The following is a 14,790-nucleotide window of genomic DNA, read 5'->3' on the forward strand; positions in this document are numbered from 1 at the left end:
GCATAATAATAAGTCCATAATTTGGGCCACAGTTGACTAAGGCCCTAAAAATTTGGGCCCCACTTATTGTCTTAAATTCAGTTAAAATAGTTTATTACATGCCTTGAGTTTCCATTACAACTTCAAACTCTTAGCAATTGCTTGTGTTTTGTTGTTCACCTAGTAGCAATCCCTCATACTGAGCATACATAAAGCGACAGTAGAGTGGAAAATCTCCTCTTTAAAAGAAACCTTACAGAACCAGGTTCAGTACGAGTGGCCATCTGCCATGTCCGACGGGGCTTTCCAGAAGACAGAGCAGATACACAAAACAGAAACAGCTATAGGATTACTTTCTATGTGAAAGAAAAGCAAAAGTTAATAGCAGGATAGACAAAATGTTGAGCTGTTGGTAGCATTATCTCAGTTGGCATTCCCCATCCAGTTATCACAAAACACCTGGATGCTTCTAGGAGTAAAGTTGAAAAAATAAAGTTAACAGGTGAAATAAATAATGCAGATTTGAAAGTAGCACAAGAAGAAAACAGAGTGAGAAAAAGTTTACAGCCTAAACCATATAAGCAAACAAAGATTAGCTAACTAATTAATTAAATAATTAAATTCTTCCAGCTAACTTTGTGTGTTATAAATACGTGATAAGTGCTTGAATTATACTTTGTGATTGAGGCTTCCCTAAAATATTAAACATTGCTTTTGAACCCTTGTCCTCTCCATTCCCTGTATTTTCTGCAATTTATCAAATGTTCCACTCCTTTTTCTTCAAATGCAATCTCATACAGACACACTCTGCTGGATGTTTTTCTATAATATTTAGACCACTTTTAAACTTGTATGCCTAATACCCCAATCTATTTATCCACATTTCCTCTTGCCTCCTCATTATATTGTTCCTTCTTATATTTATCTTTTTGTATTTTATATGCCTTCCTCTCACCTCGCGATAACTTCCTGAAGGCGGAGTTTCAAAAAGAGTAGAAACTTTTAAAGAGGTCTTATTGTTAAATTACTAAGTCAAAATTATTTCAAGTCATATTTAATGTCACTTTTATAGCAGCTGGAGGTAACATAGTTATTTGATTGTGTTTTAAAATGGAACTATATCCCTGGAAAATACATGATACTGTCTCTTTAAAACTTTAAAATATGGGGAGGTGAATGATATCCTATAAAGATTCCCCAAACGACTTTGGAAACTAATGTTCGTGTGCGTATGATTGCGTAGTTATTATGAATGAACGAATATGCACATTCATCACAACAAAGTAAGTTTGGTTTCGGTATGGAGCTGTATGCTCCATTTGTCACGTAGTCTATAGTAGCTGATGTTGCCTGCGTGACCCCTGAACTCGCCTGGGAACAGATCGCGCGAGACAGCTGACATTTGTTTGACCCAGTTTCGAGACACCATTGTGAGGGTTGGCCGATGAAAGAGGAAAACCCAGATTTTGTTGCTATATAGTCTAAATTCTGGGTATAGTGATAGGGAAACAGCAGCGAGTGATAGCTTCGCTTCCAATCGGGACTCAGCTCAGGTTTTTGTTTTGATCTGTTTGTATCTGCCGCGGTTTTAAGGACAAATTCATAATCTTACGGTTACCAGCTTCTGGTTCTTCGGTGTCGCTCAGCCAGCTGGTGCTTATCCAGTCAAACCTAGCTGCGAGTTCAGACAGAAAACCACAATGTGTCCTGTATTAAACAGAGTAAGACCTATCCATCGGGCTGTAGCTCTGTCGCTTCGTCTCGGAGCCAACACCGAGGGCTCGAGTTATGCGGCAACCCAAAGCAGGCGCCTCTTTCCCGGCAAGAATTCTCCCGTAGTCCTTCAGGGGAACGTCAGGCTCTACTGCTCCAGCATGGCGAAGACGAAAGGACTGCTCTTCAGACAAGTAGGTCCACGGTAAATTAACTTCTGCTTGGGTTAGTTATTCAAATATTTAACCTTTATTCTTGATGTAAGATAACGGGAAGCATGGAGGGTTAGCATCTAGCTTGATGGAGAGTTTAAATCTTTAGTAGTTTAGTATTTTTGGTGGTTTGTTAAAACCCAGTCAAGCTAGACTGAAGTTTACAGATGCAGTATGCCTGCATCAGGATGACTTTTCAGTTTATGCGTTACAGCTAAGTAGACTTTATTTTTACAATTCTACAATGCGGTGCCAGTATCTAAATTTATTGACAATATTTTGTTGCTTTTTTTTCTCAGTGACAGTTTAATTATTTGCATTTCAAGATTATTCAACATATTTTTCGTCATTCTCCCAAATAAGGAGATGCTTACATCAAAATAGTAACACTGATGGTGCAAAAAAAATAAAAAAAGTTGACATTCACACACTACATTTTCGTTACAATCTGTTTTCTCCTTTGTCTTCATCACACTCACCAACATTATTTGAGGAAGAGGAGCAGGACACAAAGTACTTGACCTTTATTGTCTATTGGAAATTATTGTAGAGTAACACCTATCACATGTTTTTCCTGTTTAGCTGTTTGAGGTGGAGAGCAGCACCTATACCTACCTGCTGGCAGACGCGAACACCAGAGAGGCCATCATCATTGATCCTGTGCTGGAGACAATTGACAGAGACATAAACCTGGTAAAGGAACTGGGGCTAAAGCTGATACTAGCAGGTATGTGTGTGTGTTTTTGTGGCAGAGCTACAAAAACACTTTCCAAGAGTTTAGACTTATTTTAGAAATCTGTGTCCTGGTTTTCCTAACTGGCCATGTCGGTGTAGGCCTTGTACATTTTTAAATATGCTTATTTAAGACATTTCCAGTTGCATCCCATTGATAAAAGCAATTATTTTGATTGAGTTTAAATACATACAAGAGAACATATTAATAATTTCAAATATTTTAAACACAGCCAGTTGTCCAGTACAGCATGTAATTTTTTTTAACTTTCAGTAAATAAGCAGAAACTTCAATTTAAAATGTTTGTTTGAAAATTATGTGGTCACACTGTTATCCCCTACAATCCATGCAAAATATGATCAAAATGCCCATTTACCGATTACCTCATTTCCTAGTCCATCTCATACTATTTTTGAACCAGCAAACTTAAGTTATGGCAAATGAGCGTATTTATCAATGTAGTCAAGCAGTCTCATGAATTATGGAGGTAAATAATTGTAAAAAAGATTCAGCGTCAAATATCAGTTTATATTAATAATTTATTTCCTGAAAACCAACATTACAACTTATTTGTATTGTTTTTTTTTTGGTAAACAAATAGACCTTTTAGGAGTTAGTAAAATTTTCCTGATAAGTGATGCCCAGTTTCTTAAAAAATGACAATTACTACACCTGATCAAACCGTAATAACTCCCACAGAACTCCTGCTGGTAGGTGTTATGTGTTGTGGTCACATGGCATGTGTCTGTATGAGATTGCTATGGTTTGATAACCTTGAGAAAGGCTAGCAATTTTTCACTTTATTTACACAACTATATGCAAAAAATCTGAACAAATAATAGAATGGGATCACTATTATTTACAAGAAAAGCAATACTTATTCATTCTTCTGCTAAACTAATATATTACTCTTTTCTATAAGATGTACTTATATTGATCTTTATGTATAGACAAAGCAAAAAATATAGACAGAAGACCTGCTAAAGTTAGTAATAGTTTTGAAGCGCTTATTCTGCAGAATATTATACACTTTTACTTTTTTTTTCTTTAAAGAGTAATAAAGGTATAACAATCTGATATTAGCTGGGTAATCAGTTAAGCTACTTGCTTGGGCAAGTAGCTAAAGCCCACTGTTTAGAAGATATGCCACTCGTAGTGGGCCGACCACAGTTTTAAAACAGCCTTATCTTGATAAGAGAGCTGGGGAGTGATTCCTTATGCCCTCTGTCTTAACCATCTTCTGCATGGTAGACTAACAATATTAATGCAGCTTATTTTAAATCCTCTATGAAAATAACCTGTTATCAAAGCAGGTAGGAAGCGTCCTCTTGGTGGGTATGGCTTGAAGCGTAGTTGACTCTACACACCCAGTGGCAGACAACTTCTTTTTTGTACCTGAAAAAGTCTGGTGTGAAATGAGCTGAAACAGATGCAAAGGGCAGAATGACTTTCACCCATACGTTTTTATATGTTAACCTGTATTTTATTCCCCTTTTTTCTGATAGTGAACACCCACTGCCATGCAGACCACATAACCAGCTCTGGGTTGATGAAGAAAAGAATTGCAGGACTGAAGAGTGCCATCTCTAAATTCAGCGGTGCCTCTGCAGATGTCCTGCTGTCAGAGGGCGACAAAATCCACTTTGGAAAACATGTAATAAAACCGCAAAACTTTTTCTTAACAGTTTTATCTTAGTGTAGTTCAGAGATCAGGTGTAACAATGAGCTTGAGAGCTTTACATTTATTTATTTTTTTCATTTGTAATTCACACACTGTAAAATTAGGAGCATTTCAGTTGAAATTGCCAAATAAAAAAAAAAGATCTGACACTCTTTGAGCTGACTGTTGTTTCCTTCTGTAGTACCTGACTGTTAGAGAAACACCGGGACACACGGATGGGTGCACAACCTTCGTGTCAGCAGATGAAAGCATGGCTTTTACTGGGGATGCTCTGCTTATCCGAGGCTGTGGCAGAACAGACTTCCAGCAGGGTAGGCATGTCATGACTTGTATGTTTTTATGGATGTATCATGACATAGAGTTTCCCAATTCTAGCCCTCAGAGAACAATGCCCTACATTTCTTAAATTTCTATCATTCCACCTGAATGATAGGAGTGAGTTACCTCATCGGCTTGTATAAAAAAAGCCTTTTAATGAACCGTTGAAATATGGATTCAGAATCTGTCTTGGTAGAATGATTGTAAAGTTTCTAAGCTATTATGTGAACTTCAACGTGGAATATTTTGAAATGCTCACGTTTACACTAGTGAAGTATCCTAAATCTTCTGAAACTGTCACATCTCTGCTACAGGCTGTGCAAAATGCCTTTACGATTCAGTCCACGACAAGATCTTCACGCTGCCTGATGACTGCCTCGTCTACCCAGCACATGACTACTTAGGTTAGTTAGAAACACATGCACCTAATGTTTAAAATCATATCGAATTAAAAATAATGTCACATAATTTTATAGTATTATTTTACAAATGTATTAAATAGAGTAATAAACAAATCGGGATATAATAATAAAAAAAATAAATAAAAATTGAGAGATTTATCCAAGTATATCATTGGAATGTTGAGTGGAAGGAAAACCTGTGGTAGAAAATAATCCCCAACAGTTAGTTTTGGAAAACTGATTTTGAGCCTTTCTTCATTAGTTGTAAATCCTTAGTCAAAACCAAGAGTAAAACAGGGCTTAAAGTATATTGGTGTATATAATGAATCTCCTGTAAATAATATTTGGTTTACACATTTGCATTGCATTACGGAATTAACTTTTGAGATGTAGTCTACTTAACCAAAATGTACCACTATGTTGTAGTTAATCAGTAGGGTTCTAAGCTGAAACTGTGCCATAAAAGTCCTACAAAAAGTGTCTTGCAAATTATGTGACATGTATGTGACTGGATGTGTTTTTGTGAATCAGGTCAGACTGTTTCCACGGTTGGTGAAGAACGCAAGTATAACCCTCGTCTCATAAAGTCGAAGGACGAGTTTGTGGAGATCATGAACAACTTGAATCTCCCAAAGCCAGATAAAATAGGTATCAAACCAATTTTGTTTTCACATTTCAGCCATAACCTGTTAATTTCCAATGCGGGTTCCAATATGCCAATTCAGTGGGAAAACTGCAACACTACAAATTTTCTTTTCGTTCTTTTGCAGATATTTCATTGCCTGCTAACCTCGTTTGTGGACTCCATTGACTCTGAATGTTTTGAAGAAGGAAACAAGAAAAAAAATCATAAAGTCAGTGACATAGCTACAGAATAATTTGCACAAAAATTTGTTTAAGCAAACCTGACCTCAATAGCTTTCCATAAAGTGCTGTCATTATTCTTTGTAGTTATGTATTTGAAAATCTGTAATTATTTGGAGTGCAGCTACTGATGTAACTATAACTGTGCTTTAAATGAAAATGGAATGAAATCTAATTTGATTGGAAAAATATTGTAACAGTGCTTTTGGTTGTAAAAGAACTAACAATTTTTGTATTACGCTTAATGTGTTCAATGTGTGTGTTTTTTATCTAGAATATTTTAACTTGTAATATGATTTAAGGAATGAATGAACCAAACATTTTTAACTAAGGGAAATAAAAGCCTTCAATGTTTGATTTCATGGCCATGTTGCTTTACTTGAACAGGTGACTTCTTTTGCATGGGCTATTCAATGGTGTTTTTTCTAATAAAATAAATTATTTAATCACCCACACTTCCACCAGTCACAGGATTATGAAGAAGTTGTTTTCATTGGAGAACAATCTAGGGAACCTTGTAATGACCTTTAGCTCTTGTGTAGATAACCTATATCTGAAAAAAGAAGGCCAATACCTTCAATCTGAATTCTTTATTTTTTAAAATTTTCTGATTGTGCTGCTTTCAGTCCTTTGACTCAATAACTGTAACCTACAATAGTTTCTGAGACCCGTATGAAAATAAAACTTGATTTTATGTTTGGAATCACTGTCTTTTCTATAATAACACCTGGACTACCAATCAAGTCATTGATTGGTAGTCAAGTTAAAATATTTTGAATTTACTCCTTTATTATTCTACCCACTCTGTGCAGTGTACCTGCAACTGACTGTTGGTGTTCTTAGATCTCAATACTCCCAACTACACTGATTGTCGCCTCATTGTAATGAAGCCCTTTTGTTTTTAGCCTTTGTATCTGTGTTGCATACTGTAGGGAAAGTGCTCTCTAAATAAAGTTTGCTTTTCAAACTAACCATTGCCTCTAACATGATTTATATAATATAAAATGGTCTAAATAATTCTTTGTTTACAAAGAAATGTTCTGGTCTCGAGTCAGCCCCAGGATTATAAAAACTATTTTTGGAGAATATTTAGAGACTTGCAAGTGCACAGTATGCTGCTATTTTTAAATGTAATAGTAATGTTGCATAAGTTAAGAGCTCAAATAGTATTAGATATAATTATTAACATCCTCAATCAATAGTCTATCTTTACAAGCACAGCAATAAATACAACTCTGTAAAGATTAAAAGTGAAGTAATAATGACAAAGCATTTTTTTAAAAAAAATTTTATGATGGTTGTGCAGCATGTGTTTGGTCTGACGCACCCTTGGAGATCACGTATCTCAGACTAGTTCTTGTCAGGTAATGTGGGCGTGGCTGAGAGGCTATATGTAAGCGGAACAACCAGACGCAGCTCCAGTCATTGGTTTACTTTCCTGAGAGGGTGTATCTACCTCTGTAGTCCAGCTGCTTCGCGTAAACCAAGTAAAACGGCTCCAAGATGGCGAATCCCGAAGCTCCAATCTTCAGACAAGTATGTGTACTTTTTAACATTTTTTTATGGTCAAACTTGCGGACAGTGCTGCAGCTCTGAAATTGACTTCACAACAGGAAGTTGTCGAGTTAGCCTTAGCTTACTGTAAGTACAGTAAGGTGATTGTCAGACAAGATTTTGATGCTTTTCAGGTGAAATGTCCTTTCACTAACTAACTAATCACTAACTAACTAACTAATCATTCTGATTAAAATGTATTCTTTCTGTTTTAGCTTTTAAAAAGCTCTGAGCTTAATTAGTGTCACTTTGACATTGCAGTTGACGCAAAATAGATGGATGTTTTCTACAGTCACAGTTGAATGTCTTGCTCCTTTCAACGACGATAGCAACTATGAAAAACAATATAGCATTATTTGATATTTGAATACCGTTTTTTAAAAAAATATATATCTCCCGAAGCTTTATTATGAATAACTACATATTGACCACAAGTAGTTTCGGTATAGAGAAACAAGTTGTCACACAGTGAATCCTAACCTAAAAGCACATATTTTGGTCTCTTTACTTCTTCAACCTGAACTCCAAACTTCCGGTTTAAGTAACTTGTTTAGGCTTCATTTAAGCCAATTACTATCTAGAGAAGAACATAATGCATGTGTCACTAGCTGTAAGATGTGAACTGTTGATATCGACCTCTTGTTTTTTCCTGTTCAGCTGTTTGAGAGCGAGAGTTCCACCTACACTTACCTGCTGGCAGACAAAAACACGAAGGAGTCGGTCATCATTGATCCCGTGAAGGAGACCCTGGACAGAGATCTGAAGTTTGTGAAGGAGCTGGGGCTCAATCTAAAAATTGCAGGTATCTTTGCAACCACAAATGGGTTGGGAGATGCAATTTCTGTCATGGCATGACCTCAAAAACTCATCTGTGTTCTCTTATTAAATATTTTGAAACCCTGTTAAAATACATCAACCTAGTTGCTAAGTGTATAACTATTATTAATAATAATATAATAATAATAATAATAATAATAATAATAATAATAATAAACTTTAGATCTTTGACAAATCCTAAATTGCTGTAGCAGATCACTTTCTTCTCTAGAAATTAAAAAGATAGGACAAGGCGCTACTGTTCATCTTGCTATGAAAAATAGCATTATCACTTACCAAGAAAGGAAAACACATTAATAAAATACTTCTCTGAAAGACATATCTCAAATGTCTACTGCCTGCTATGCAGAGGGAATTTCTGTCTACACAATGACAATAATTACAGCAAGGCAAGTAGACTTTATAAAACATGATTATACAAATCAATGTGATTGTTGTAATTATGAGCACTGATTTGATTTGCCATTCCACATGAAATAAATGTGTTGGCAAATTCACCGTTAACACTCAGAGTAAGGGAAATAAGTCAAAAACATTTAAATTGCATTATATTGGAATGGGAACTATCCTCTAAATAAATGAGCATAGATGGCAAATGTATCATCAATGCAAAACAATGTTTTTAAATTGTTTTATTTTTTTTTAAAGCTTTCCATTAATATATCAATTTGAAAGAAAAAAAAATAAATTTTCTGAAGTACATTTAATCTGCTGCATACATAAAAGGTTCATCATGTGGTTTTGTAATGTATTAATTTATTGTGCTGCAATTTATTTACATCCTTGTTGCTGGATCTGCATGAAAAGCAAACTAAATTATACAGATGTACTGAAAACCTTAATTAAATTTTTCAGAGAATTAAAGAATCAGGCTTGGGACTGGTAGGCATGATCAACCTTAAGTAAAAACACAATTTAGTTTTTCTCACATTAACTTGCTCGCAATACAAGTTGTGAACCTGTAACCACCTGCTTTACAGACAAACTGCTTGTAGCTTGTCAATTATCATTTTTAAAGTGTTATCTTAATAAGAATGATGAGTGAAGCTGCTGTAGTTTCTACACCACAATTGTTTCTGTTATATTTGCAACTTAAGTATTTCCTTACATGTAAAAGCAGCTGACAAGTTGCTGGCTTGTAGCGGCAAAACAGGGAAAGGTAGTGCTGCAGTTATTCTATAATCAATACAGCTGAAAACCCCTTGAAATCTCAATAGAAGTATTTAATAGCAGGGTAAAAATGTTGGATTCATGTGAAGGAAATTATTTACATTTTTGAGATCATAACTTTCTCAAACAATGGCTTTCTATGAGATGGGTGATCAGTCTAGCCATAATCACAAAAGATAGCTTTTGAAAGTTTTTTTTTTTTTTTTTCATCAAGTTAATCTGCTTGCATAACCTGCATGTTTCCTTGAGAATAATAAAAGTAGATTATCTCTAGTCAGTATTAGATCAAAGTCAATGTTACTTAACAAAGACAGATATGATTATCATTCTGCCAATAGAATGATAATTTATTGCCCAATAGCAGTTTGCCATTGGGCGTCTCCATGCTGAACATCAGCCCACACAGATGTTAGACCTTTTCCCCTTCAATAAAATATTAAAGTATTTCCAACTTTGCTTACTGACAATAAATTACTTCCAATGACAAAATCTAATGTGTGTGTGTGTTTATGGTAGTTAATACCCACTGCCATGCAGACCACATAACCAGCACTGGGTTGATGAAGAAGCAAATCCAGGGACTGAAGAGCGCCATTTCTAAACACAGCGGTGCCTCAGCAGATATCATGCTGTCAGAGGGGGACAACATCACCTTCGGAAAACATGTAAGGACAACTTCTTTTTCACGTTAATTAATTTATTATTACTATTTTCTTATCAGTATGTTGTAATTTTATTCTTAATACATAGTAAAAAGTGAAAAATTGTTGCTGAAATAATTTGATAAAATAGATTTAAGCAAAAAATGTGTCTGTCTAACTTTATTTATTTATTTTTTTAAAATCTCTAATCACCAGTGTCTAATAGTGAGAGAAACACCAGGACACACTGATGGGTGTATAACCCTGGTATTGGGGGACAAGAGCATGGCTTTCACTGGGGACGCTTTGCTCATCAGAGGCTGTGGCAGAACCGACTTCCAGCAGGGTAGGCACTCGGTCGTTCCTCATACCTGTCAAATGTCCTGTTTTGGCCAGGAATATACCGTATTTCACCCTTCTTTCCCAGAATGCTCCCATAGTAGTATTTACCTGTAAATTTCCCATATTGGAGTAATTACGTCTTGCGTCTCTTACAATAGTCAGTAGTCTTCTTCCCATATTTCCCATAGTTCTTAGACGTGTGATTAAACACAAGGGACACATGGGGGCAGTATTGCATTGAATAAAATAGCACTTGAATAATTCAGTCTTCTTTAACTGTCTTTTTATCAACAGTTTGAAGTCTTTGATTAAATATTTTAACAAGCTTTAGACTTTAGAGTTTAATCTTTGTTCTTCTTCTTAGGTTCTCCTGAAAGGCTTTACAAGTCAATCCACGAGGTCGTCTTCCAGCTGCCTGAAGACTGCCTCCTCTACCCAGCACATGACTACAAAGGTTGGTTAAAAACCCACATGCTTGATTTCTTAAAACTACGTCCTATCTCACAGACGGTGACAAAATGACCTTAAAAAATTATTTCAGGTCAGAGCATAGTAATTGAAAAATGTAGTTTTCAACACTCAGAAGTCATTACAATGTTTTTATTCATGTCCTGTTCAAGGCTTCATGCAACAATGAAATGCTTGAATGTTTTTAATGAGATACATTATATTATTCGTGTGCATTCCTTTTTAAATAGTTTTTCAACAATGTTATTACTTTGTAACTAAACAGTTTTTTCTGTTTGCTAGGTCAGACAGTTACTACAGTTGGTGAGGAACGCAAGTACAATCCCCGTCTAACCAAGAATTTGGAGGAGTTTGTGAAGATCATGGACAACCTTAATCTCCCTAAGCCAAAGAAAATTGGTACTTTAACCTCTACAAACATACCGTTAAATCTAAATGTTAGACATTAGTCAGCCGTAACATTACGAATGCATCAAAGTGAAGAAAGTAAACCTATTTTAACAATGAAAATGACTAGAATAATTTTGGGAATGCTGTGAGATATGACAGAAATATCGTATCTCATTTAGTAAGACCTAATTCTTATTATTTTTTCCTCAACTTTACAAACAGATTGCCCACTATGTAAATTAATTTCACTTTTAATTCAGAGCATAGAATAGTTCCTTAAGACATTTATTGTGACTTTTTAGTGGAAGTTATCTCAGTTTATCTGTTGCCTTAACTCTTTGGGGAAAAACTGTGATCTAACTGCTTCAGATAAAAAGTACCTTGTCTATTTTAGCTGTCTTGCTGATTATAAACAGATTTTAAAATAAAATACAGATAATTCAAGCTGGTAACAAATTACATTTTAGCCTTTAATTAGGATATGTTTAGCAATATTTAAAGAGAACTGTCACACCTTTGCTAAAAAGGCTATTTATACATTGACACAAGTTACTTTAATTACAATGAGTTGCAATGAGAAGTTGTTAAGGATGGAAATTGTTATTTAATTAGACACCTAATTGTATTATTTTTTTTCTTCTTTTTTGGGACAAACTCAAAAAGTCAAGAAGCTGTCATGCTATGTGTCGTTTGGCAGCATAATACGGAAGCTATCAATAAATAGGGTGGTCATAACGTCATGGCTGATTTTATTCCAAGATTGTTGAGGTTTACCACAATTATGAACTATAATAGACTTCTAAAAACACATTTTCTTCTTCCTTTGCAGATATTGCAGTTCCTGCAAACCTGCTTTGTGGATTGCAAGACTAGTAAGGACCGAGCAGAGCGGAGCATTATGAGTCCAGAAATGTAATACTAAAGTGACCCATAATCAGTTGTTTACCAAAACTAAACTTTGTTTCATTTAGTCTCAATTTTATTTGTTTGGTGAACTGTTGTTTTAGATGTACAGCTATTAAAGTTGGGTTATTTTTAATTGTCTAAGGAAAAAAATAATGAAATTCACTTTTTAAATGGAAAATGATTCTGTATAATTGTGTGTGTAAAACTATTACTGTATGTCTTTGAGGTAAATTCCAATGTTTTCTACATTGTTCAGTGAAGCTGTGTTTTAGAACAATATGGGATGTTTCTTTGATAGAAAATCGAACCATTCATGACAGTAGGGTCTGATACCGATACTATTATCAGGCCTGATACTGGACACTAGTACACAGAATCAGCACATGGAATCGGCAAGCACCTAAACTCAAGTACTTGTACTCGGTATGGAAAAACTGGTATCAGGACATCCCTAAATTATCAAAGGTTTTGTTTAACAATTATGTTTTCCTTCTTCAACCCACTTCTTTCAGAAGGCCTTTGCAGAGATTCTGGACTCCCTTAGCCTAACACACATGCACAATATGCAGACTGTTAACAGCCAGGGTGTTTTGCATAGCAGGAAAACAAATCTACACCATTTGCATTCACAATCTATAAGGAAGTTGTTTTTATTTGAAAGTATGCCACAGCACTGCAGGTTTTCTTTTTCAAGTCTGTGGTAGAAACTACAATCTACTTTTGTATAGAAAGATGTAGCAGTTAAATGTACTTGTACATTGTTCCACTACACTTGTCAGCTATAAGTTGACCCAGTGCCTTATTATCTACAAAGGAATTGGAAGTCCTTTTAGCACTTATTTATCTGATTATTTATAGCTGCTTTCTGAATAAAACTGCATTGAACTGAATCATAAAATTCATCTTGATGTTCCTGAATGTGTAATGTCCTTTATGTCTGACTTTTAATTAGTCAATATTACAGGAAAATGTGGGCTGGAGAAAGGGTTATCTATAGGTGGGTGTTTCCTGCGCTCATGCAAGTTGATACCTTAAACCCACACATGTACCGCACACCAGCTGTCTCTGCATTTGAGACAAACAACAATATTAGACATCCTTTTGTCTCTTTGAATTTGCTGATGGAAACTTGCGTTGTTTTTTTTTTTTTTTAACAAGAGGTGTCTGTGAGACTGTTTTTTTCACAGGCTGAAGTTTTATTCATCTCTGTGTAAAGCAGTCATGTCTTATTTTGTTTTTGAGATGCAGTGTACCAGCTGTCCTTTACCCAGTCTGTCGCCCATCTGCCATCACTCTTTTTAGTCCCGCTGCAGCCATGCCACAGTGAACCTGCAGCACTTTTTTTTTTTCTCACGCCATCCACATGTCATTGGCAAGAATCTATTGCTCTATCAGCTCATTGAGAAAAAGCTGTAAAGAGGCCAGTCAGGGTGATAAAACTCCTCAGAGTAAAGAGAGCTGATTTTGCCTGTGGGGCCTTCAAGAAATGTCTATACATAGTCCTGAATAGAATCTGTGTGGTTAATTCAGTTTTCAGAGTGTACTGTTTCACTATTCATGCAACATTCTCTCAGCATTTCAGGGGTACTCGAAGGCAATGTAAGACTTAGTGGTATTTTAACCTCATGAGTTGAATATACAGCTTGATATGAAAAGCCTAAGGGTCCTTATGAAAAGCCTATATATATAGTTTATAACATAGTTTTAGATACCTAAAAAAAGAGACTTTAATTGCTAAACAGATCATTTAAGATCCCATTGCATCATTTAAGTCAAAAATAGAATAAGTATAATATTCATCCTCCAAATTGTTCATGAGACCCATGGTTATTGCTTGAGGCTACAGGCTCATGATAGCCTTCTTGTAGGTAACATGCTTGGCTTAACTAAATGGAATCCATATCAATAAAACTCAGTGGGCACTTTTATTTAGAAATGTTGGGCTGGGTAAGGTGTCCACAACCAAAGGAGAGATTACTGACTATACTGTCTTGCAGTCATTCACAACACCCTCCACAAAGAGGAAACCCCAGAAAAGATTATTGTTAAAGAAAATGGCTGTTCATGTAAAACTATGTCTAACAATATTAACCGAACATTGAAAAGTGAAGTTGGAAGGAAACAAATTTGTTGCAAAAATATCCACAAGTGGCAGGAATGACTGCAACGTTAAGGGGCTGGTAAAGCAAAGCCCAGTTAAGAGTTTAGGGGAGATTGGCAAGGCTTGTACTGCAGATGGAATCAGTGTTTTAAGAGCCATCATATGAAGACATATCAGGAACATAGGTTCCAAATGTCCAGATTGTTTTCCCCTATTAGTACACATTTCTGTATTAACGATTGTTTTGCATTACTTTAGAAAAAGAGCTAAAATATTGCTGCTTATTGTAACAACCGACTGATTGTTGAAAGGTTGGTGTTGCCTACAGCAAGAAGGTCTTGAGTTTGACTCCTGGTCTGAGCTCTTTCTGCGTGGAATTTGCATATTCTTTCTCTACCTGCATGGGTTCTCTCTAGCTTCTTCTCACAATCCAAAAACATGGATATGAGATCAGTTGGATATTCTAAATTCCCTTTCTGT

At 35.6% G+C, this 14,790-nt stretch overlaps 2 protein-coding genes across 2 annotated transcripts; both read left to right on the forward strand.

The window, feature by feature from the left end:
- The first annotated feature begins 1,217 nt into the window (after positions 1–1,217).
- On the forward strand, positions 1,218–6,604 carry LOC129370827 (persulfide dioxygenase ETHE1, mitochondrial-like). The gene is made up of 7 exons (XM_055047035.1): positions 1,218–1,886; positions 2,487–2,631; positions 4,143–4,291; positions 4,500–4,629; positions 4,951–5,040; positions 5,569–5,685; positions 5,808–6,604. The coding sequence occupies exons 1-7, from the start codon at positions 1,680–1,682 to the stop codon at positions 5,846–5,848; spliced, it is 879 nt and encodes a 292-aa protein (XP_054903010.1). The 5' UTR covers positions 1,218–1,679; the 3' UTR covers positions 5,849–6,604.
- A 731-nt stretch (positions 6,605–7,335) lies between these two features.
- Positions 7,336–13,127, forward strand: ethe1 (ETHE1 persulfide dioxygenase). Its single transcript, XM_055047040.1, has 7 exons — positions 7,336–7,437; positions 8,113–8,257; positions 9,979–10,127; positions 10,320–10,449; positions 10,810–10,899; positions 11,196–11,312; positions 12,133–13,127. Exons 1-7 carry the CDS (start codon positions 7,405–7,407, stop codon positions 12,174–12,176), a joined length of 708 nt encoding a protein of 235 aa, XP_054903015.1. The 5' UTR covers positions 7,336–7,404; the 3' UTR covers positions 12,177–13,127.
- The last annotated feature ends 1,663 nt before the right edge of the window (positions 13,128–14,790 follow it).

This window comes from Poeciliopsis prolifica, unplaced genomic scaffold, assembly GCF_027474105.1.
Source record: "Poeciliopsis prolifica strain line A6 unplaced genomic scaffold, Auburn_PproV2 SCAFFOLD025, whole genome shotgun sequence".
NCBI lineage: Eukaryota > Metazoa > Chordata > Actinopteri > Cyprinodontiformes > Poeciliidae > Poeciliopsis > Poeciliopsis prolifica.